The sequence below is a fragment of the Meleagris gallopavo genome, chromosome 5 (genome assembly GCF_000146605.3).
Source record: "Meleagris gallopavo isolate NT-WF06-2002-E0010 breed Aviagen turkey brand Nicholas breeding stock chromosome 5, Turkey_5.1, whole genome shotgun sequence".
In the NCBI taxonomy this organism is placed as follows: domain Eukaryota; kingdom Metazoa; phylum Chordata; class Aves; order Galliformes; family Phasianidae; genus Meleagris; species Meleagris gallopavo.
The window spans coordinates 9437683-9460821 of NC_015015.2; the positions used below are offsets into that span (position 1 = coordinate 9437683).

Here is a 23139-nt window from a genome sequence, read left to right on the forward strand (position 1 = left end):
TATGTTATTATTATTATTATTTTAAAGACTGAAAATACAGGTAGAATAGACTTCAAAATCTCCAATAACGTTATATCAATATAGCACAGGAATATGTCTTTTCAAGTTTAAGAAATAACAGTTTCATTGTTCCTAACCTTTTTCCTCTACATATACAAATCTCCTTTTTACAGAAAGTGCAATCCTGAAAACAAGAACAATCAAAATGTTATGGCACTGCTGAGATGTGAAAGTGTTTCAACCGAACAGGATCTGCAGAAGAAACATCATACATTTGTTAATGAACTATTACAATTACTATAATCTAGCTCTGCAAATTGAAAACTTCTTACATGTTAAATAGTAAGCTATGTTGAAATTGCTGCTTGTTTACACATGAGAAGCCCCACCTCATTTTCCTCCAAAAAAATGGTTGGTTAATTCCTACTGTTTAGCTTCTCAGGAAGATTAGAAATAATAAAGACATAATGAAAATGTTCATTTTAACAGAAGTAAAAATGTCCAGTTATTTACCTATGTAAAATGTAAATAACTGTTACATTCCGTAACTCTAACTTCAGAAACTCAGTTAAAAAACATAGAGGTAACCAAATATTTTGATGAATACCTTTAGAACACAATTTCTGAGTTCAGAGAATATCCAGATATTATTCTTTGAACCAAATACTGACTCTCCTTTGCAAAAGCTGATACTTATTGAGATTTATTTATTTACAGAATAATCTCTGTGGCCCTCCAGCACAGTCAATATTGTTACTGACTGTTAGCTGTTGTTCACCAAAGGCAGAATATAATTGTTGTCTTCCCTTTAAGTTGATGTTGCACTGGAAAGCACTAATTTAAAAAAACAAAAAACAAACAAAAAAAACCCCTGAAAATTGAAAAAAATATTATGCTTTGTTATCAACATTCAGCTGTTAGTAACGGTAGTTGCCAGTACTGCATTTCTTCAGATGAACAGTCTCAAGAGCTGATAGATTGCTGCGCTTTCACCTACAGCAGTTCTGCCATAACTGGATGACTTGCAAAAGTCTCCTTTCTACAGTACACAAATTTCCAATAATTTTTGCCTCAGGACTTTTTTTTCCTTAGTGTGTAAGCCAGTATCCCAAGAAACAGTGTTGCACTGGAACACTTCACTTAAGAAGGTATCTAAAACTGACATGAAGATGTCTAATATATGATTAGTTTACTTCTCAGCAGGCAGCCTCTAGAGCTTCTTCATGGAAACATAACTGATGCTTGATAGCAGTCTAAGGAAAGAATCAATTCCCATTTCCCTTTTCTGTCTTTGATAAACTGAAACCAAACAGATAACAGCTTATCGTATGAATTTAAAAAAAAAAAAAAAAGTATTCTTTATAGACACAAAAAATGACCAACCAACTTTACACTGTAGCAGTCTTTGCAGATGTTAACAGTCTTGATCTACAAAGGTTGTTCCAAAAGTAATGCCTCCTATTTTATTATGTTGGCCCACAACATCAAAGGCAGATGATGGTGGGATGGCAGTAGAAGTTGAAGTAGAGGTTCCCACCAATATTCCATTGTATTTTCGTGTGTGAGACAGATAGCAGCAGAGGGGCAGTCTGACAAAACGGCATCTGACATGGAAGTATGGATGAAGCAGTTGGGGGGGGAACTGAATTCTTCCATGTGGAAAAAAATAGTGCCAATTGGCACTCACTGGTGCTTGTGTCCCAATCAGCTCATCCACAAGAGTCGGCAGATTATGACCACAAAACTGTGTACGGAGCTGAATGCTGGCTTCAACACATTGAAAATGATGATGGTAACATTACAGTATCACAAAGCGTGTCCCAGCTAGATCCTACAAATGCTCACTGAGGAACAGAAAGAACACTGCTTGCATCTTTGTCAGGATCTAGTGAACCAACACGAGGCTGAAGGTGACAGTTTCTTGGATTGCATCGTTATCAGTGACAAGACTTGGTGTCATCACTATAAGCAAGAGTCAAAACAGCAGTCCATGAAGTAGCAACATGTGAATTCCCCATCGATGAAAAAGTTCGCATGGGTCAAGTGATGTGCAGTGTCTTCTGAGAGAGGAAAGGGGTGAGCGTTCCTGATTTCTTGGAACTCAAACAAACAATCAACTCTGACAGCCACATCACAACACTGACTAAGCTGAAGGCTCGAACTCCAGAGTCAGGCCAGAGAAGCTGGCAACCTTTCTCTTGCAACATGACAACTCTGGACACCATATCAGTCTGAAGACTGTGGAATACATTGCCAATATTGGCTGGACCATCCTACCACACACACCCACCATATAGCCCAGATTTGGTGCCTTCTGACTTCCATCTGTTCAAGCCGATGAAAGATGGATTACATGGGCAACATTTTCTTAGTAATGACACATCATCATACTAGCTGTGATACAATGGCTCAGCTCCACTGGTGCAGATTTTCACAAGCACAGCATGCAGGCTCTTGTTCATTGCAGGTAAAAATGCATAGTTAATTGTGGTGACTATGTTGAAAAACAGTGTTTTGTAGCTGAGAATTTTCTCTATCAAATAGCGTCATGGATGCCTACCTGTGCGACCTATTGTAGGGTACCTGCTTTAGCAGCAAGGCTGGACTTGATGATATCTCAAGGTCCCTTCCAACTCTGAGATTCTGTGATTCTGTTATTGTGCTCTTTGTATTGGTTGTAGTTTCATGGAAATAAATAGGAGACATTACTTTCAGAGCAACCTACATAAAAGCAGTGTTTTCATAGCTGAAAGGCTACAGGAACGTTTCTGGAAAATAAGTATTATTTTTTATGCTGGACAACAAAATCCATTCACCATAACATCAACCAAAGGGATAGATTCTAAATTATATTTAATAATAAATCTAAACTTATAACGTGACAATTCCATGTTCCAACTATTAAAAGTTGGAAAAAGAAAAATAAGCCAACTTTCTAGCATTTCTATGCTAATAATACAAATACTACAGGGAAACCCTATCGTACAAATGTGCTTTCCTGAAAATGTGTACTTGGGGAAAAAAAGCAACAATAAAAAAAGATCTCCTTCATGAACAAAACTACGTGAACAAGCTGCAAAGTGTACTTAGGAGGAATGCTCAGTACTACATATTTATAGAAGAGTATCACATTATAATAAGACTGAAAGAAAAAGCAGCCACTTCAGTTTGTACCCATAAAATTCAAGCCTAACTGCACTGAAAATACAAATTAATTAGGTTAAGTACTTGAGAAAGTCTATTATTTTCAGTTCTGATGTGAAGAAGAGTGTTCTACTGTTTCTCCATATGCACATTTTTTAGAATTTCAATGCAATCATTTTATCATAGACAGAAAAGTATTCTTCTTCTCCCCAGACTGGAAAAGATATGTTTCATAAACACTGAAGTAGATGCTTAGTACAGAAACTTCCTGTATTTGGCTTTAACAGCTGATCTGAATTAAAGTTAATAAATCTTTTTTTTCATTGCTGCTCCACCTACTACAAAACTGTAGAGATGGAGTTATTACTGAGATATAGATTCTCCCAGAAGATATCCAAATACCTTCCTCCAAATTTTTTCCATACTTTGTATTAGTTTCACGTAGTCTTAGCTTTAAACCCACTATGGAAAAAGTTGTGCAAGAGTAGTCAATTAAAGATTCTTCAGATAAATGGTTTAGTTCCTTCTAGGATAACGATGCAGAGGAATATTGGTGAAAAATATGTTACGATATTTTCTTTGTTAACACTTCTTTATGTTCCAAATGAATTCTTCACTCCACATTCCTGTATTTGGTAAACAAGTTATATAGTACTCTCAGTGTAGATTTCAAGTCACAATTTACAACATCTAGAAAAAAAAGACAAGGAAAAAATTATTAGCAACTTGGTATGTCCAAAGCATTTTCAGAAAAAAGTGCTTATTCTTCCATTCCCTTTTTCTGCTCAGATCCATATCTGTAAACATTAGAATAATAAAGACAGTAAAAAAAAGAGTAGAAATATAAATAAAGCAATTTTTAAACTATTGACTCAAAAATCATTTTTTCAACCACTTTTAGTTAGGGTTACAAATACCTAAAGTCGCTGATGTAGAAATGCAATCAAATTTTCAAGGCCTACAAGATAAAAACTATACCTAGCTTCACATATACTGACAGGACTAAATCTTCAGTTAGTTGTGGCCAAAATAATCTCAAAAAAATTATCAAGCAGTAAAATTTTTCTCATACATAAGGATTACAGAACACTGGACTGTAATTTCCATTACTAGCCTAATTTTGTCAAGATAATTAGAGGCATGGCTAAAATTTCTAAAGGATCTAAAGAAACTAGGTGTGTAAGTGCTCCTTGAAGATATTCTAGAAAATGCTTTAGTTAAGCTGATGTACATGGCTGAATCAGTCCTTGGACACTCAACATCTAAAGTAAAGGATTCATGCGGAACAAAAAGTTAATGAATACCTGCTGTTTCCAAGGGAAGTTGTTGAGAAAGTCAATATTATTTCACAAGAAATCTATAAAACAAACTGACGTGTACCACTGCAGCAGGCTATATTCATGCTTCAAGGGATATTTAATCTCAAATAGGGACTTAGGAATTACCCACCAGAAAGGCTCCTTTCTTTTTGACAACTGTACAGGAACTCAGTCTCCTAACTTTGGTCCTTGGAGCTAGCCATGAAGGTGTAAAGCTGATGGTGTGCATACTCCCACTACTTTCAAAGCTTCCAAGGAAACCCATTAAACTGTGTATGTAATCATCAGATGACTTTACCAGTTTTGCCACTATATTCACCTTTGCTGATGTTTCTCACAGATGGTGAAGTGGTTATACGTGGAAGAATGAATTCAATCAAAGCCATGCATGTTGTTCCAAACCATGCTGTAAAGGCTAAACATACCAGGGCTGCTCTGAAAGTAATGCATCCTATGTTATTACATTGACCCACAATGTCAGAGGCAGATGTTGGTGGGACAGCAGGAGAGGTTGAACCTTTCCACCAATATTCTGTTACATGCTGTTGCTGTGTGATGGATGGCAGCAGAGGTTCACTCTGACAAAATGGTGCCTGACACTGAAGGGAAAAGAACTTCACCCACTGACATTCAAACGACACTTGCTGAATGTGTATGGAGACCAAAGAGCAGAAATGAGCATACAGAGGTGGTGGGTGGTGCATTTCAGCAGTGGCGACAGAGGGTCATTTCCAATGGTGCAGACTTTTACAAGCGCAGCATGCAGGCTGTTATTCGTTGCTGGTAAAAATGCATAGGTAATGGTGGTGACTATGTTGAAAAATAGTGTACTGTAGCTGAGAATTTTCTCTATCCAATAGTCTTATTGTGCTTTTTATAACTGTTGTAGCTTCCATGGAAATAAATAGGAGGCATTACTTTTAGAGCAGCCTACGTATTAGCCACATGGCAAAATGACATCCATGGATAAAGACTGAAAACAGACAAACCTACATTTCTTGATGAGATTATGCATGGTCATGAAATCATGGCCAAAAAGTTTTGTGATTCTTAGTAAATCAGATAAAAAAATGCTTGCTACAAAATGAAGAAAAAATGCCAAAATCTACAGGAAAGGCATTTTGTCCCACAACATCACATTATACTTTGTAATACTGTTTGTACATAGTTCAAGAAGTTTCTTCTTTCATGCCAGAAGTGAGCTGCGTAACACTTTCATTTCCTAACACAGAACTTCAAATGAATGAAGAGATACAGAATGTATCTCTTCACAAGTCTTTGCAAAATTACCAGATGATTCCATCACCAGAACAGAATTCCAGAGAAAGGCCCACAGAAAAAAGCAAAGTGCTCCCTGAGAAAGCAAGATTAATTTCCATTGCTAATTGTATTTGACGTGAATAACATTTTACTGGTTACAATTTTCAAAAAGTGGAATTTAAGTTTGGCTTTGATTTACGTGTTTCAAGAAGTAATCTGAAAAAGCTCAAACTGCAAATGAATTTGTTATAGACTCGGTAGATTAATGTTCTGGCCATTTTTAAAGTAAAAGGTCATGGAAAGCTTTTTAATACTCTTCCAATTATATTGCAAACAAGCCAAATAAACTGTTGACCCCATAAAAATCATTGGTTTTCATACTCATTTATTTAGCCACATTCTTTTTTCCACTAAATATGTTTCTCATATTCTGAATCACTTTTCAGCATTTTTTTCCCCCCAAGAACCTCAAAGAAACACTGTAGGAATTTAAAGAGTATTTAGTCTATGCATTTGGGGTAAAATTCTTTTCAGTGCTCTTTTGCTCACTGGAAATTTTAAGTATGGGCATTGTGCCCAATGTAACAACACATAAAACAGAAGTGTTTTTCCATTCACATTGGGCAGGAAGTTTCATATTAAGCATTTCAATAATTGCACAAGAAATGTCTTATATATGCTGAAATATCCTTATGGCTTGATTTATACTGGAAAAATTAGCCGTCCCCTGGAGCAATAAATACCCCCAAAGTTAAATGCCATAAGAATTTTAAACCTCCGCAGGAACAAGGGATCACAGATATTCTCTGTTTTACTTGGATCTCTAGATTTCACTATTTTTCTCTTCTCTTTTTGACTGTTTCAAACACAGAAGTTTGTGACAGTCACCACTGCTGTAGTTAAGCATGATTATGAAGCAATCAAGAGAAATGATGAAGAAGGCTGGGTAGATGCAGATTAAATGCATAGTCGGCATAGGCTCAGTCCTCAGACATAATTCTGTGCACATGCCTGCTGATGTCACAATTTGGAGGTCAAGAGGGATGAAAAAAGAGCAGAACAGAGCAGAAAATGTAAGAAGTCGAAGCATCAGTTTCTATCATTCCTGTGGAAATAATGATTCAGTATTACGGTAGGAAAAGACCAAGTCTTGAAAACACATACATTCATTATTGTGGTAGGTAACCTGCAGCACTCAGCTACCATCATTGGGAAGAGCTGCATATCCAGCTCCTCCATGGCAAGAACAACAGAAACCATACGATTGCCTCATAGTACAGGAAATCAAGGGTCTTATATACAGCCTGAAAAGCTGGATTTAAATCTTGTGTTTATATAAGTGGAGTGGAATCTTGGTCCTCCTGCTAAGGCAGCAACAAAACCTTCACCTTCAGTCACCTTCAAAATGTGCCTAATTCATATTTTAACCTTTATTTAGTTGTAACAAAACCCTATGAGATCTGGATCTAACACAATTTTTTTTACAGAAGTGCAAAAAAAGTAACATAGATACCTTCTGATCTAGGCTTTGGTTTTTCCAATCCACCATCTTGCATTAGCTCAAATGCAAAGGATACATTGAGGACCTAGTAATATGATACAGGCAGTTGTTAGTATGATCTATACACAATATACTAAAAAAGGTCAAATCAAGATGCATTTAAAGCTGCAGATCTATATGCTGGGAAGGAAAAAAAAAATCAAGCCTCCATATATCAATCTAGACAATCCTTTATTTTTATTATTATTTTTTTTTCTTTTTTTTTTCTGGGTGGTGAAAGTGTTTCAGAAATGTAAAAGTAATGGAAAAATAGCATGCAAACTAACATTACACATAGAAAAAACCGTCCCTGAAGTTTATAAATTGGAACATGATGGCTTATGTAGTGTGCATCTTAGATAGCTGAATTGCTTACACAGCAACAGACATCAGGGTAATAGTTAGTTTTAAAGTGATACATAGTATATACATATCTTCATGCTTTCAGAAAACATGAAACTTCTGAAATGTCAAATTCTTTGATGTTGGGCTCAAAAAAATCAGTCCTGTCATCAATTTGTGTATAATTTTAATGAACGCTAAGGCTGGCTCAATGACAGCACCACACGATGGTTGCTAAAATCAGTTAATATTTGTTAGACACCCTATCATTAATATATTTTTCCCTTTTATTCTGAATAACTATTAACACTGAGATTTTGAAAAACGCTTGGAAATGGTTACCAGTTCAGCCCTATTCTCTTTGGTTTTCAGCTATCAACATTGAACCTATACAGAAAAGTCAATACCATCCCTAAAACAATAGGTATGTCTGCTTAGGTGGTTTTTGTTTTGTTTTGTTTTTAAGAGAAAAAAGAAATCTCATTACCTTTTGTTCAAAACTATCAGGAGTCAAGAAAAAGCTGTGGAGAGGAACAAAATAGCCTTCTAGGAGACCCATTAGCAGGACTAAGTACACACCATCGGCAAACTGTAAAAAAGACACTTCTCAGTATTTTTTCTGAATACATGCACAGAATAAAGTTTCTGTAGAAAGCAATGGTCAGCAACTTTGACCTGTGTCTTTGTTTTCTATTCTGCCAGTTGCAAGAAATCAGAACAACCACCTTTCAAGCTATTAAATAGCATACGCTCTCTGAGCAGAGAAAAGCAGAATGAAGGTGCAATGATGACTGCACTGAAGTTCAATATGTTGAAGGAAATAAAGGAATAAAGAATTAAAATTTCCACGTTACACACTCATCTCTATCTAAAAAAACAGTAACATTCATGAGACTTTGTTCAAGGCTCTCACCCTGTGGCATTAAGTCTACCATAATCAAACTCTGAGATACCAGAAGCAAACTATTACCTGAAGGGAGATTGTAAGCAAGGTGGGTGTCAGTTTCTTTTCTCAGGTGACAAGCGAAAAGTCACAAGGAAATGCCCCCAAGAGGTGTTGGAGAGATTTCAATTGGTTAACAGGAAGAACTTTTACACAGAAAGGATAGCCAGGTGTTGGAACAGGCTGCTCAGGGAAGTGGAGGAGTCAACTTCCCTGAAGGTACTTATCAGGATGTGGTGCTAAGGGACATGGTTTAGTGGTGGCATTTTTTGATCCTAAAGGCCCTTTCCAATATAATTGATTCTATCATTCTATCTTCCTGAGGTTTTTTTGTTTCAACTGATAGAAATAGAATCTCTCACATTAGGGAGTACTGTTTTGGATATATGCTTAAGGTGTTTCCAGGCATGTTTGAATAACACATTTTTTTCCCCAAAATTAAACAATGCAATTTGCACGCACAGTAACACTTTTCTGAAAGCCTTTTCCATCTAAAACTCAATTTTACCTTTAAAAAACCTCTATCAGAGTGAAAGTTATTCAAATAAGCCAGAGATTCTTAATAGCACGTATCAAGACATTAAATAAAGCCTGTTGTGAAGACACCAGTTTTTTCTACTGTGGGCAGCCTCCTTCCTGTCTGACCTCTTGCTGCAATTGTTCATATAGGGATTTTTTAATACCACAGAATAAAGCTCTTCTTTTAGCTTCTTTCTAGCCAATTTAGCATCTGAGAACAGGAAAAGAAGACCATGGACCACATTATTTCCGTGGTGCAATCAAGCCTGCAGCTCAACTGTACAGCTGCCTATACACTTGAGCAGCTTCTGTCTCAAGAATTCATCTCACTGAATAGAGCCATTGTAATCCCATGAGATTACTTGCTAGTGTAAAGGTAGGCAGGAAACAACTGTTCATCTTGAAACTGTTTCAAACCAAGCAGACAGAGCCTCTCCTGATGAAAACAGGCACAGGTTCTTCTTACAGCACTTAGAAGCACCCAAGAGGTAGCATCTGCTAACTAATTTTTATGCTAATTAAAGTACAAAACTGTTGCTGCCCTTATGATTTCTCTGCTGGTGAGGGTTTTCCTCATATGAATATATTTAAAACTGAAGGGTTTCCCACTGAAATAACATCTCAGAGCCTGATCAATAACAATTCAGTTATATTTCTGTATAAAGCTGGGGGCATAGTGCATTACACAGTGTAAGTGACCCTCTCCTTCAACAAAAGCTATAAAATCCTACCTGGGTCTCCAGTTCAGTGACCTCCAAATTCAGTTTGTTGAGATGCTTGTTCACAAATGTGATGAGAGTCTAAAACGTGAAAACAGTTTAGTGAAGATCTATTCAGTAGGGTACCTGTTCCAGACAGAGTATGTACTCCATTCAGAGTAGAACTTGTAAGAGCAAGAAGACTGCAGTACAATTATTTTTTTTAGGATTTAAAACTGAATTATGAGATTTTTAATTTTTTAAAAAAGAATGATAAATTGAAATAAAATAAACACAATATATATGAATAAAAAATTCACTGTTACAATGCAACAGCTTCAAAAAAATATCTTGTGGCAGACTGTAGGAAGTGGATAAATTGGACTTCACTTGAATCTGACAGGAGCCCAAATCCTCTAGGTCAGGCTACTGGTAGTTGTAAATTGCATACTTTTTGGGTGTCAGTAAACTCGAACAACCCACCTGGGTTTTAATTAACATACACTTTGTGAGAACTTCTTTTTGATGGAAATTTTGAGAACTTCATCCTTTTTTGCATTCCAAATTTAAGTTAATGTTGCTAAATACTATCAAAAAGCAACATTATAATAATGAATTTCTATTTTTGTTTTCAGCATAAAGTTTAATTGTATTTAATGTATGCAAATAATATCTATTTTATATTATATACATACACACACACTACATAAACAAACACAAGCATGTAGACACATGCTGTACTTATTAAAATAGAATCCTTCCAACCTTCTTTACTACGCTGAGCTTGTCTGGAGCGTGGTCAAATAGTGTGTCAAATGCATCTCTTTCTGAAAAACATTCAGAGATGTTAATATACTTCGAAGCACTTGTCCAAATTCAGGATAAACACTTGATTAAGCACACACTTGTTTAAGATAGCGGAATCAATAAAATGTTTCAATATAGTCTCTTTCTATTCCAAGTACTAAATATTTTGCATATTTCTCTCTTGCTTCAGGCTGCTTGTAATTTATTCTCTATTATTTAGAGAAAGCACTGTTTTCAAGTACAATTTGGGCTGCTTAATAACCCTGTTTCTCAAAAAATGAGCAAAGAGTAGAATATTTATGCACTGAACTTTACACAGGGAGCAGGGAGCTGAAGTAAGCAACTTGTTTTGTTCAGAAGAATATGACTTTACATCTGGAGTTACTACAGAGGAAAATTTTCCCCAGGGGCTACAATATGCATATATCGCTTAGCTGACTCCTGTGTTATTAACCACCTCAGGCTAGCTTACAACTACACAGCTGTAAAGAACTCTTTTGCATAGATGTTCTTGGACCATTCTGATATGCCATTTAGGACATGATTAGCAGGACAGGCAACCTAAAGTAAAATGACTACAACAGTACTGTGGTTACCTTCTGAAGGAAAAAAAAAGAAAAAAAGAAAAAGAGCAATTGCCATTTGGACAACCACATGAGTGATAGAGAATGACCCAACAAAAAGTTGCATTCGTATTCCTCAAAAAATGCTAAGAGTAAAATTTGTAGAAGGCAGACTTTATAGGAAGTAAGGCTGCTCTCAGATATCACGGGAAAATGTCATGCCTCCAGTCTTTAACTCAGTGATAAGGCAACGACTGAAACAATATAAGAAATAAATGTTGAATTCTTGGTGGGTGTCCATCTAAGCTCCTCAAATGGTTGTGTTGTGCCAGCCAGACATTTGGCCAGTCTCAGTACTAACCATGAGACTTACTGGCACAGAAATACACTGAAGAATGACCCTAAGTCATTGAAGTGTTAAGTAGGTAATGGATACAAGAATGCCAACCTGTTCACCAGTGAGTTTATCATAAGATATCATTTCATATTATGCTGGGAGCTTATGATCATTATTATTATTTCAATAATGTTCCGGAGGCTAAACCGTAAAGCGTCTGCAAACTAGCACGAGCTGAGAAGTACTGAAATGTGTTTTAAAGATGGTCACGTTGATTTTAATGCTTTTCTCACTTTGTTAACTGTCAGAACAGTCTGTGGTAGATATATTCATATATTTGCCAGGTCAATTAGAAATCCTCTACCTCCTTGCAGATTAATCAAAGTGACCACTCATTCCAGAACTGATGTGTTCTTTGGATGACTTAAGAAGATAACAATCATATGAACTTACCATGTCTTCCTGAAAATGCCCTATGGAAAACAAAACAACAACAACAACAAAGCAGTTAAATATGTAATCCACTTGCAGACACTGTACTGCAAAATAAAACAGTATATGTGGTCAGATCTTCAGCTTGGTGAAAACTGGAGGAAATTCATGGGATTAAGAAAATCCTCATCAAGTTATCCCAGCTGAGACTTTGGATTAGTCTGGAGTAAATCAGCATAATATCTTCTGGATTCACAGAAGTCTCATAGGAAGGCTAGTTCTCAGATTTCCTACTGCTGAACGACCAAATCAACATACCTTGCCTCAGTAAAGATGACATTTTCATGTTGATTTTGTGAAAACTTTCCCTTTGCCTTAAGTGCATTTATCACAACACCTGCAATACAATTCCAGCCAGGACAATGCTTGGACTACATTCTTAATAACTACAGCATTTTGCTTGAGTTGCACTCTCACATAAATAGGTGCATAAATAAATCTAAATTTTAATAAAGTCATTAGTCTGAATTCTATCCAATCTATTAGGAACATGGATATTCTTCTACTATTTTCTGTTGGTTTGGAATAACTTTTCTGCTATGAATTGCTTGATGAGATGACACATACAGAGACTAACACTATCATTTTTCACATCCCCAAAGTCCAAGTGGCTCAAAAAATAAAAGTCATATTGCATTCCAAAGAATCTAGTTCTCCTTTATCAAATAAGTACCAATATGAAAGAATGAGACATATTTTTGTGTGTTTATGGCCTTTTGAATACGATAATAAGAAAAACAATAACTATAGAAGTAAATAGCAATAAATAGAAAATACAGAAATTTTGAATATCTTCACTCTTTTTTATTATCTTGGTTTCTTGCTTTTAGTTCCCCAGCTCTGCACTTCCACACCCTTTTGTATTTTTAGATGCATGTCTGCAGCCCTTGCAAAGGCTAAAATACAATTACTGGCTGATGCATCATCTTCCCTGGACCCCAGTACCAAAATCTAAATATCAGCAAATGCTTGAATTTCGAGACGCATCTGTGTTCAATTACTGAACTGCTGGCAAAAGCGGTGTTGACATACTCAGTGTTACCAGTTATTTCCTCTTGGACTTGTCGAGACTGGAGGATTCCTTCTCGTTTCTGGAAGAAATAAAGAAGGACATCTTAATGCTTAGGGTACAGTAAAAATGTAGTTGTGATCTACAAGCGCCATCAGGTAAGAAATCTATAAAACAAGAACTGCTTTTTTTTAAAGCAAACTTCCAGTACTATATTATTTCGCCTTGGAATTATTTCAGAAAACTCTCTTGTACAGTAACAAGAAACTTGAAACTCCACCTGTAGGAGGAAGTATTTCTTTTCTTCATTGTTCTTAACTCACTTTTCTTTTAAGGGCCCCAATTCAGCGAGATATTTGAAACATTTAAGCGCATATGTACGTACTTCAGTAGATTTATATCTTAGTGAGTTGAATTAAACCTTATATTTCAATGAATACCTTGGCAGATGGTGCCCATGCTTCATCTTTGGCAAAATCTTGCACTTAAGCTATCTGTTCTTTCTGCCTTGCTCATGCAGTTCTTTTTTTCACTTCTGTCTTTTCTTTTCCTGATGACTTTCCACACAAAGGGCTTTATTTACTTGTGATGGAAAACCAAAATGGAGGATAATCCATTTACAGCATGCTCCAGAACCCAGTCATTATGGTGTTAATATATGCTTTCACTCCACTGCTCTTCTGATGTGAGAAGCCCTTTATATGTGGTGTTTAGAACCCGTGTCTAGAAGCCGTGCATAAAATGGCAGAAGCCAACTCAAATGGGAACAATTTGAGTCAGTTGGAAAATGAAGTAGTTGAAAAAATTTCACACTGTTTCCAGGATGCTGACTACAGTCATCTGGTAGTGGCATACATACCACACATATGTTTTGCTTCTCTTTGTGTTCTTTCTGTTAATTCTATTCACTGAAATTAGCAAAATTTTGCAATACAGAAAGAAAAGCCAGGCAATTGCTGACGACTGCATTTAAAGTCTAGACATTAGGCAATTATTCATGATTCTTCACTCCTTGCCATACAAGGAAATAAGAAAAATAAATTTATGCTGGTCCCAGACTTGTCTTCTATGTGGAAAAAAGAAAAGGAGAATAACAATTTGGAAAAATCCTTCATGGCATGTAAACTGGAGCTGCTCTTCCCTGCTTTGGAAAAGATAATACATGCCTCAACCAGAGGCAGCCCTCGGTTAATGACGTGCTGAGGATGTGGCCAGGTTTGCAAGAAAGCCACACATAGCACACTCTCGGTCACTTCAGACTAGTACTTCAAATAACCTCAACTGTCCTTCTAGATAGGTGATATAGTTTCAGGGGATTTCCTTCACATTTTTTAAAGCTCCGTCACTAAATCTCTTGCATATGGTTAAAACACTTTTAAGGAGGAACTTTAAACATAAAAACAGAGTGGAGTCCAGTGTATTGCAGACTGAAAGAGGAGACACAGATCAGCTGCTGAGATCCCTATTCCTTCCATAATATATCTTGAGAGTCTGAAGAAAAAACTGCATCATTTAGGACTATATTCACCCCCAGACAATTGTGCAGACAATAAGCATTTGAAGTCAAAGTTACGATCTAGCTCAAATTAGAATTACACTCCGGTTTGTCTTTTTTTTTTCCTTTGATGCAGGGTGAAAGGAATGATTCTGATGTGCCAATGATGTGTTTTGGAGCAAAAGCCCCATCACTCTACTCGCCTGTGACTGAGTACCACAGTAATGGCAGCTGTACTTCTCATTGCCCCATCTGCTTATATAGGGAAGAAAATGGCTTCTAATACTTTGCTTTCCCTCTGGAAATGTGCAACGTGACCTAAAGCCTTTTTTAATATTAACAGAAAACATATTTCACTTTTTAATAACTAGTGTTAATAAGAATAGGAATTCTGCATTTTGATTCTATTGTTGATTAAAAAAATAAAAATAATTACTAACATTAATGGAGTTTCCAGGTTGTCCAAATATGAAATGCATCTGTTGGATACTCGAAAAACTTTATTTGGATAGGCTTAGAGTTTTGCTCCCTCCCAGCTGAAAGACTCCACTAAAGGCCAAGATCTTCCTACTTACGTATTGTTTGAATTTGGTAGCTGAATGTAGAGCAAACAAATGAAAAACACCTGAAAGCTAGGTAGGAAATGGAAAGGGTCTCTTCATTTCTCTTTGCATCAGCTGTACATAATCAGTTTTCTATAAGCGATGGCTAGCTGCTTTGTTGCTCCGACTGCTCTACAAATGCATTCTTACAATCTCTCACTTATATAATCTGTCATTTAACCATTCAAGGATGGCATAACTAATTAACTAAAGAAAAGTAAAAAAGACAGCAAGATCCAGCTCTCCACAAATTTTCTCAGGTATTTCAGTAGACAAGATCAAACAAAGCCTGGGCTTTGTTCAGTTATTCATTCTATCAGTCCAGAAGGGAAGGAAAGCAATATAACAAAATAGCTACAAAAGATCCAAGTACCAATTTTTCACAAATCAGCTTAGCACACATTTCATAGCAGTCTCATTGCTAACAATTTTTTTTAAAGAACAGCCAAAGGAAACAGAAGCTTTCGTAAGAACTGTGCTGATTACCTGTTGGATGTAGGCATAGTTTTTGTTTCAGAAATATCTATTTCACTAAGCTACATCCAGCCATAACCCTCACATTCTAAACCTAATGCAGTAACAACTGAATTAAGATAGTTTTCCTTTTTTCTCCTACTCCCTTTATCAACTGTATACAGTTGAATTTAAAATCAGCTAACAGAGTCTGTTGAGCTTCCCTAGGCATGACCTTACCTTACAGAATGTATGAGGGTTTAGAACATCAGGCATACAAGCCTGAACATCAAATTATGCCTTACATTCTGCTGATTGCTGATTAAAATTTTCATTGAGTTCAAAGGATACATGGTGATGAAAAATAAAGAACCAATCCCAAAGGATATGAAAGGTTGACCTTAAAAAAAATAAAAAAACACCCTCCATAAAATAGAAATGAAAAATGTCTCAAACAAAAACAAGTAAGAATAATGGCCATCACCCTCTGTTAATAGGAATCAACATAGCCTTGGAGTTCCACTGATTGGCTTTCATCAAGGACTGGGTCTGCAGGGAGAAATCTTCAGCAACATAACTTATTTTGGTGCAACTGCTCCAGGTTATTTTGGTGCAACTGCTCTCTCTGCAATCTGCTGGCGCCTGAGCTACCGCTGTGTAGCTAAGAGGCAAAGCACTCAGCCAGATTCTCCCACTACTTATTGTTTTTAAATTGGTTTATCTCTACTGACTTCAGTGGATTTGCTGTTGAACTACATTAGCCTATTAAACAAGAGGAGAATTATGTCCATTGATTTCAACGGGAGTTTGGTCTGGACATACGGAGTGACAGCAGAATGCAAGATCTGGTTCTTTATTTAAGGACTACTTCTTTTTTAGTTTCTTATCCCAAAGATGCCCTGGCTGCCACACTTTTGCTGCCTTAATTTGTTTTTACTAGAACTCTGAGATAAACCAGGATGATAAATATGTTTATAATATTTAAAGGAAAATGCTTGAGAATTATGTTCCTCTGAAGCCTTAGATGCATAACTGCATATTTCCTGGGCTTCGCTGTCATCCACTGAGGAGAAACCCACCAAGTAGAATCTGACAGTCAGTGAATGCATCACTAATGCATCTACCAGAAATTCTCCTTTGGATTCCCCCCTAAATTACAAAATCTGTCTGATATGAATCGTGAAAAAAGAAGAGTTACTTTCTCTAATTTGACACTTATTTTCAGAAAGCAATACTTGAAAAACGGCACATTGCAGCTGATTGTTCAGCATTACATTAGTTAAAACACAAATAGTGACAGTTATGGTGTGAAAAGTAAAGACAAAGTTAGCTGGAGGAAAAGAAAAGCAAATTAAATGGGAAGCGGCCAAACAAGATACAGCAAGCACAAGCCCAACTGAAACCAAAATAGTAAACAGAATAACATAAGGAGTTTGGATGGATGTGGCTCTAATAAGAAGACTGACAGACACAAAAGATTTAGTTGATGGGAGGTTTTTTTGCACGCTTATGAGAAAGCCAACACTGTAATCAGACTAAATTAGCATGCACAATGCTGAAAAAGAATATTTAGTCACCTCACATGAATCTAAATGTAATAAACAGTGACAATTCATCATTCAGCGCCAAGAAAGATTTGAATCTCTACACAAGTGAGAATATTGCCAAAAAATGGGAAAAATAGATATTCAAGCGATCATATTGTGTGATAAGTAAATGCATTCCAACAATAATAATGCTTCATGTATTTTTAATGTCAGAGCCTGGCCACTTCAAAACATGACATTCCAAGCCACAATTCAATCTAGGAAAGCACTTCTGCCTTTCTGTGGTTGAAGCAATGTCAGCAGGAAGATGCACGTGCGATTCTTGTCAGCAAAGAGACATGCACACCCAAACAGAAACTCTAGCTGTCTTTTTTGAAGGAAAAACCCCTCAATTTCCCAATGCTGCGAGGAGCTGTTTGACAACTCTCTTACCTGCACAACAACAACCTGAATGGACACATGATCTGGAAGTCTGATTGGTGCTCGAAAGTACTGCGATAATGCAACCAGAAGATGAAGTATTGCTACGAGACTTTTAGCATGAACAGCTGAAATAGATATTAAAAACACAAGTTACAAAATGCAACGTTACTGGAGCATGCATCTTTACTCTTCAGAATGCAGAGATTGTGGATTCTCTTCCTCTTCCCACCTGGATCCAGGGGCACTTTTAAGGAAACTTTCCTTTATTTTTCTCCTGCTCAAAAAGTCATGTGAATGCAACCCAGTCAGTAATATTTGTCAGCACCAAAGCATCAGTTTTTGCAATATGTCTGGATGCCATAGACTAGTACAGATGGAAATCTAAAGCTAAGCCAAAAGCCAGATTTCATGTATGACAGCTTTAGTGATGCCTACACATTCTCCTTGACTTTCCTTTTATTCCCTTTACTTCAGTAAGGATTTATGGACTATCAGAAAAATATTTTTGTATTCATAACATGCACTTATTCATTTTTAAGTATCACAAAGTCTGCAGGATAATAAACGAGCCTGTTTTGGCAGAAGCCCTAAGCAATAACTTATTAAACTCAATGACTCAAACATTCCTCCATGAAGTTCTTGTTATTTGAAGCTCTTTCACAGCAGGTTTAATATGGGTAGTTAACACTAACATGACTTACAAGAGATCAAAAGCTGTACTGTAGGAAATTTTTAATCAGGTATCAATCCACTGACATAAAAATGAATCTTAATTCTAATTCTTATTACTCTTTTACACGCCTTTTTTTTTTTTTTGCACTTATAGCCTTCCCCAGAGTAGTATTTCAAAACAACTTTTGTTAGCTACAGTACAGTGAACTTAATTATTTTATGTATGAACTAACCAATAACTACTACCTTACTTCATTTTAAGGCAAGATCAGATTCACTCACATACTATTCATTATCTTCCAGCACAAGCCTCAATTAGGCAGCAGAGATTTCACCACCTACCATACATATAAAATGTGATATCACTGTCAAATTCTGCTGGGGTGCCAGTGGTAAGGATGAAATGCTTTAGCAGAATGTTAGGTCTGTCTGCCTAGCATCGATGTGTGCTACAGCTGGCTATAGCTGCTGTCTGTCTTCAGCTCTAGAGCACATGTAAAACTTTAGTTTAAGACTAGAATTTAAATCAGTGGGCTGTTCCAAACACCCTGTATCCAGTTGTATAACAGAAAATGGGGGAAAAAAAAAAGCAAAAACAAAGCCCCAAACCAGAGAGAAAGGCTGGAGAGAGAAGAGGACAGGAAACTCAGAGGGAAGACACAAAGGGGAAAGTCAAATGTTCACTCTTTCTCCCTGGAGCCCTTTATTTTCCTATCAAAGACTAGAATATGTGACACAAAACAGTTCAGCTCAAGGTAAGTATAGGAAACAGCTACATGCTGATCCAGGTGTTTACTAGGGTGAAAACTTAAAAAGATTAAGGGGCTTTATTTTCCAACACTGTTGATAACCTGCTTTCTGCAACACATATACATTGTGTTAATCATTTCTATGTAGATACTCCTAAGTTCATTTAAAATACAATAGAACAGGCATGGTATAGCACTAATATAGTGAGTTAGTAGTATAGTAGTAGTATAGTAGTAGTATAGTGAGCACTAATATAGAAGAGAATTTCGTAATCAAAAGCAGTAGCTCAGATTTTGTCCTAAGCAACCCAAAAATATCAATATATAAGCTGTACATCTTAAACAAATGCAGTAGATCTGGATCTACCACTTCCTCAGCATTCATGCATTTACCTGCCACTTTCAAGAAACCAAGTTAGTAACAGAAAACTTAATGTGGTATGCAGATGGATTTAAGAGCAGAAATAAGGTATTTCCCTTAAAAGAAAGTTTAAATTGGAGGCTGAGCAGAAGGAAAGAGAGCAGAGAGTACTGCATGTGTTCTCCCTTTCCCTTACCTCTTACTGAAGAAGCTCCTACCATAAATACCAGGTTTCAGCTTTTGTTTAGCATAAGGAATTCCAGATAGCAACTACTAACTCTCAGCTGTCAACTACTGGGAACAGCACAGAAAACAAACAACTTACAGTCAACATTCCACTTAATGCTTCTTGGCGGGAGCTTAAGTGTTTCATTGATCTTCTCAAGCACTGTCTGTAGCTTCTGTTTCTGAGCTATTTCAGACTGAGTAACTTCAGCAACATTCAGCTTCTCACTTTCAAGTTTCTCTAAAGTGAAGAAAAAAGAGCCAGTAAACTCCACATTGCATGCAGCCAGAGAAATGTTCAACAGGTATCAGACTTCCAATTTTAAAAATTATTTGCTTTTGTGTACAGAACCACTCTCCTCTGCCTTTCTGAACTTGTAAAGATAACCACACTACAGGCTAATAAGAATTTGTTGCAAATCCCATCAGATTGAGAGGTAAGACCTGTTACTTCAATTGCTATTGGATAGAGAATAATCTGCATGTAACTGGCTTGTACAGCAGACCAGCACACCTAGGAGAGATAGACACCAACTTCAAGATTAGTTTCATCAGTGAAAACCTCATGGCTTCTCCCTCAGATTCAAGAGATTTAAAAATTTTCCTGGCCCAGATGCGATAGAAGTGAAGTGGCACCATATTCACTGAGATGAAAGATGCACCCAATAAATGTGAGCAAGTATTTCTGGAGGCATGAAAGAAACAAAAACATTGGGCAATTTATTTCTGTGAAATCACAGCCCTTTGCATGTGATTTGCAGTAGATTTTAAATTATTTTATGACTTGGTTTGTAAATAACCAGTACAGATTGCTTGGCTTATATTAACTCAACATAGTTTGCTTTAAACAGATTTAAGCAAGATGAATTTAAGTCTGGATAAAAGTCTGGTGTGAACTGGATCTACACAGGAGTGTGTAATGGTTTAGATAGATCAACTGAAAACTAGTATCTCCATTAAACTACTGAAAGTGTGAGCATGAAATTAAATGAAGACAGATGTGCAATGAGGAAATGCATAACTCATTTATATACAGAGAAGAAAAAATGTATAGGATGTTTGCCCTGTCTCAGGAGGACCAGCACACTGCTCCATGGATTTAACAGAGACATAGGAAGAGAAACAACCTCCATTATTATTGCTATAAAAGATAACACTAATGTTCTGTAAAACTGCCAGGAACCTCACAACCATTAATTATGAAGTGAAGAAAATTCAGCAATAAAAGCTTCCTTATAACAACATCAGAGACAGAATGCTTGATCACCTATCAATTTTCTTTTGCAAAAGAATATGTTATCAAGTTTGGTAAAAGCTGGTCTTGCTCTCAGCTGAAGTCAATTGCATATCTTTCCAAATAAAGCGAGTCTACCAGCTTATGAGTTCTGCCTGAAAAGTTGCTATCTCCATGAGTTTCTCATGCCTCCACAGGAATCAGTCCGAGCATAGCCTCACAAAATCAGAATCTTAGAACAGACTTGATCCAGAAGGAACCAAAGATAATGGAAAAGATTCCACTGAAATCAATAAATGTCTGATCACTGTACACATATTTAGACCCAGGCTGTATCTGATTTGCATTTTTTCGGGTTTGAGTGAAGTCACTGGAGGCCTGCCCATAAGAATCAAGTTGCTCAATCTGGGTCATATCCATTCCACCACAATATATTCAATAGTTTAACCATTCAAAGAAGGGAATAGTCTGTGTACTCTTTATTAGAAGTGCTCACATAATGTTTCAGGATTCATTTAAGATACTGAAAAGAAATTTACTGGAGATTTTACGAGCTGTAATAACTAAGAAAGTGGCTTCCAAGCCAACAGTTAAAAAAGACATGCCAGCTCTGTATTAGCAGTTTTTTTTCTCTATCTGTTTCTCAGCTGAAGTTCAGTTTGCAGTCCACCGGGTATCATTACTTCAATAATGTTAAGAGCCAGACATCAAATCAGAAAGAAATTCCAGCTTTCCAGAGGAACTCCAAGTTGTGACTAAACTACAGTATGGAACCAGCCCAGATTAAAAACATCCACCATTGTACTGAAAATACCTTTGCCTTTAAACTAACTTTCCACTTCTAACACTCTTAAGTTTGTACAGCACATATGCAGATAATAAATTCAATTGGAGTGAATTCTGCTGCCAAGACAAGAAACTCAGCACCCTCTAGCACCCCAGGTACACTTTATGCTGTTCTCATCAACTACAGAGCACCATACATTGCACTGTAGCTATGAGGACCGTGCATACAGGCTATTGCTCAAGGGTCTCATAATACAATGCTATTTTTATATCACTTAGTGGCATAAATGTAAGATGACACCAAGGCTCCCAAGTAGGAACAAGTGAACCACTTACTGAGTGACCCAACACATGTACATAAATTTTTCTTACCAAATAATTTCTGCAGTACTTGTCCATCGTACAGGTCTTCAGCCAAGTCTTTCACAATAATCCTCTCTCCTACCAACACATCATTAATCCAGTCTATTAATACCTATATGGGAAGCACAAATTTGGGCAGAATTACACACTATTCATTTGCAATTTAAAACATATGTCATTTTGTACAATGTTGAAAATACCGAGCAGAAAGAATACCAAAGCTGCAATGCTTGAATTTCAAGTACAGTCAGTCTGAAATACTATCAGATGAAAGCAGGAAGGATTCAGGAAGCGCATGTCTAAGGTGACTGAGTTAATGCACCACAAGGTCTGGACAAACAGACAACTGATATATTGCTTTCTGAAGTGAAGTCATCATTTGATTTCAGTAGTACCTTAACATTTTTGTCGTGAATTAAAAGGTGTTGAAGTTGACTCTAATGAATCTTCCTGATGAAATTCTTATCCTAAGAATCACAAAGACTATGAGGGAAGTCAGTATGATTTTACACTGAGAGGGTGGGATAGTACCAAGAATCGGGACTCATGAGTTTAATCCAAATTGTTAATCTCTGTGTCACACCCATAGCAAAAATTAACCTGTCTGGTTCATGTATGCATGCACCATGTGGTTTCGCTTAATAAATATATAAACAGAGCTCTGAAGCTTTCAAATGAAAGATACAGGGATAGCATTAAAAATAGTTTCATTTTCTTGAAAGTGTTTGCATGCTTTTCATTACCTTCATTAGTTCTTGTAATTTTGGGTCATTTCTTGAATTTGGATCGACCATTGTTCGGACTTCATTTTCCTCTGGAAGATTTAAAAGAAAGACACCAAAAACAATTACAGGCATGACACTTTATTTTACATTAAGCTTTTATATTGAGATGTAAAATCGTTGTGAATTACCTAGCATAGTGTCCTCAGGGTCTAGTTCAAATGGAATCGGACTGAGAGGCAAGTTAATGGCATTCATTCCTTCTTCCTGTAATTCAGATACTAGGAAATAAAAAAAGAAGAGCTTGGTCAAATTCAATTCAATTTTACTTGCTATTTCACTCTTGCTAAAAGTAGTATTAATTGTATTAATTTCCTTCTGAGAACATGAGTCTATTAGATAAGCCACTGGGTGTAATTACAGCAATAAAGTATAGCTAACAAAAAAGGGAAGCCAACAAAACTTTATTCATTTGAGCAGCATGGCTAATGGTAGTGGAATCAATGTAATTTCCTCAAAGCTTTTTCAGGATAA

At 36.5% G+C, this 23139-nt stretch overlaps 1 protein-coding gene across 1 annotated transcript; it reads right to left on the bottom strand.

Moving 5' to 3' along the window:
• Positions 1–3658: 3658 nt before the first annotated feature.
• Positions 3659–22886, bottom strand: PARVA (parvin alpha). The gene is made up of 12 exons (XM_019615360.2): positions 22797–22886; positions 22627–22697; positions 21893–21995; positions 19601–19741; positions 17503–17618; positions 12997–13055; positions 11926–11945; positions 10531–10592; positions 9799–9867; positions 8093–8194; positions 7237–7309; positions 3659–3834 (listed from the first exon to the last, which is right to left on the bottom strand). Exons 1-12 carry the CDS (start codon positions 22861–22863, stop codon positions 3758–3760), a joined length of 960 nt encoding a protein of 319 aa, XP_019470905.1. The 5' UTR covers positions 22864–22886; the 3' UTR covers positions 3659–3757.
• Between the last annotated feature and the right edge of the window lie 253 nt (positions 22887–23139).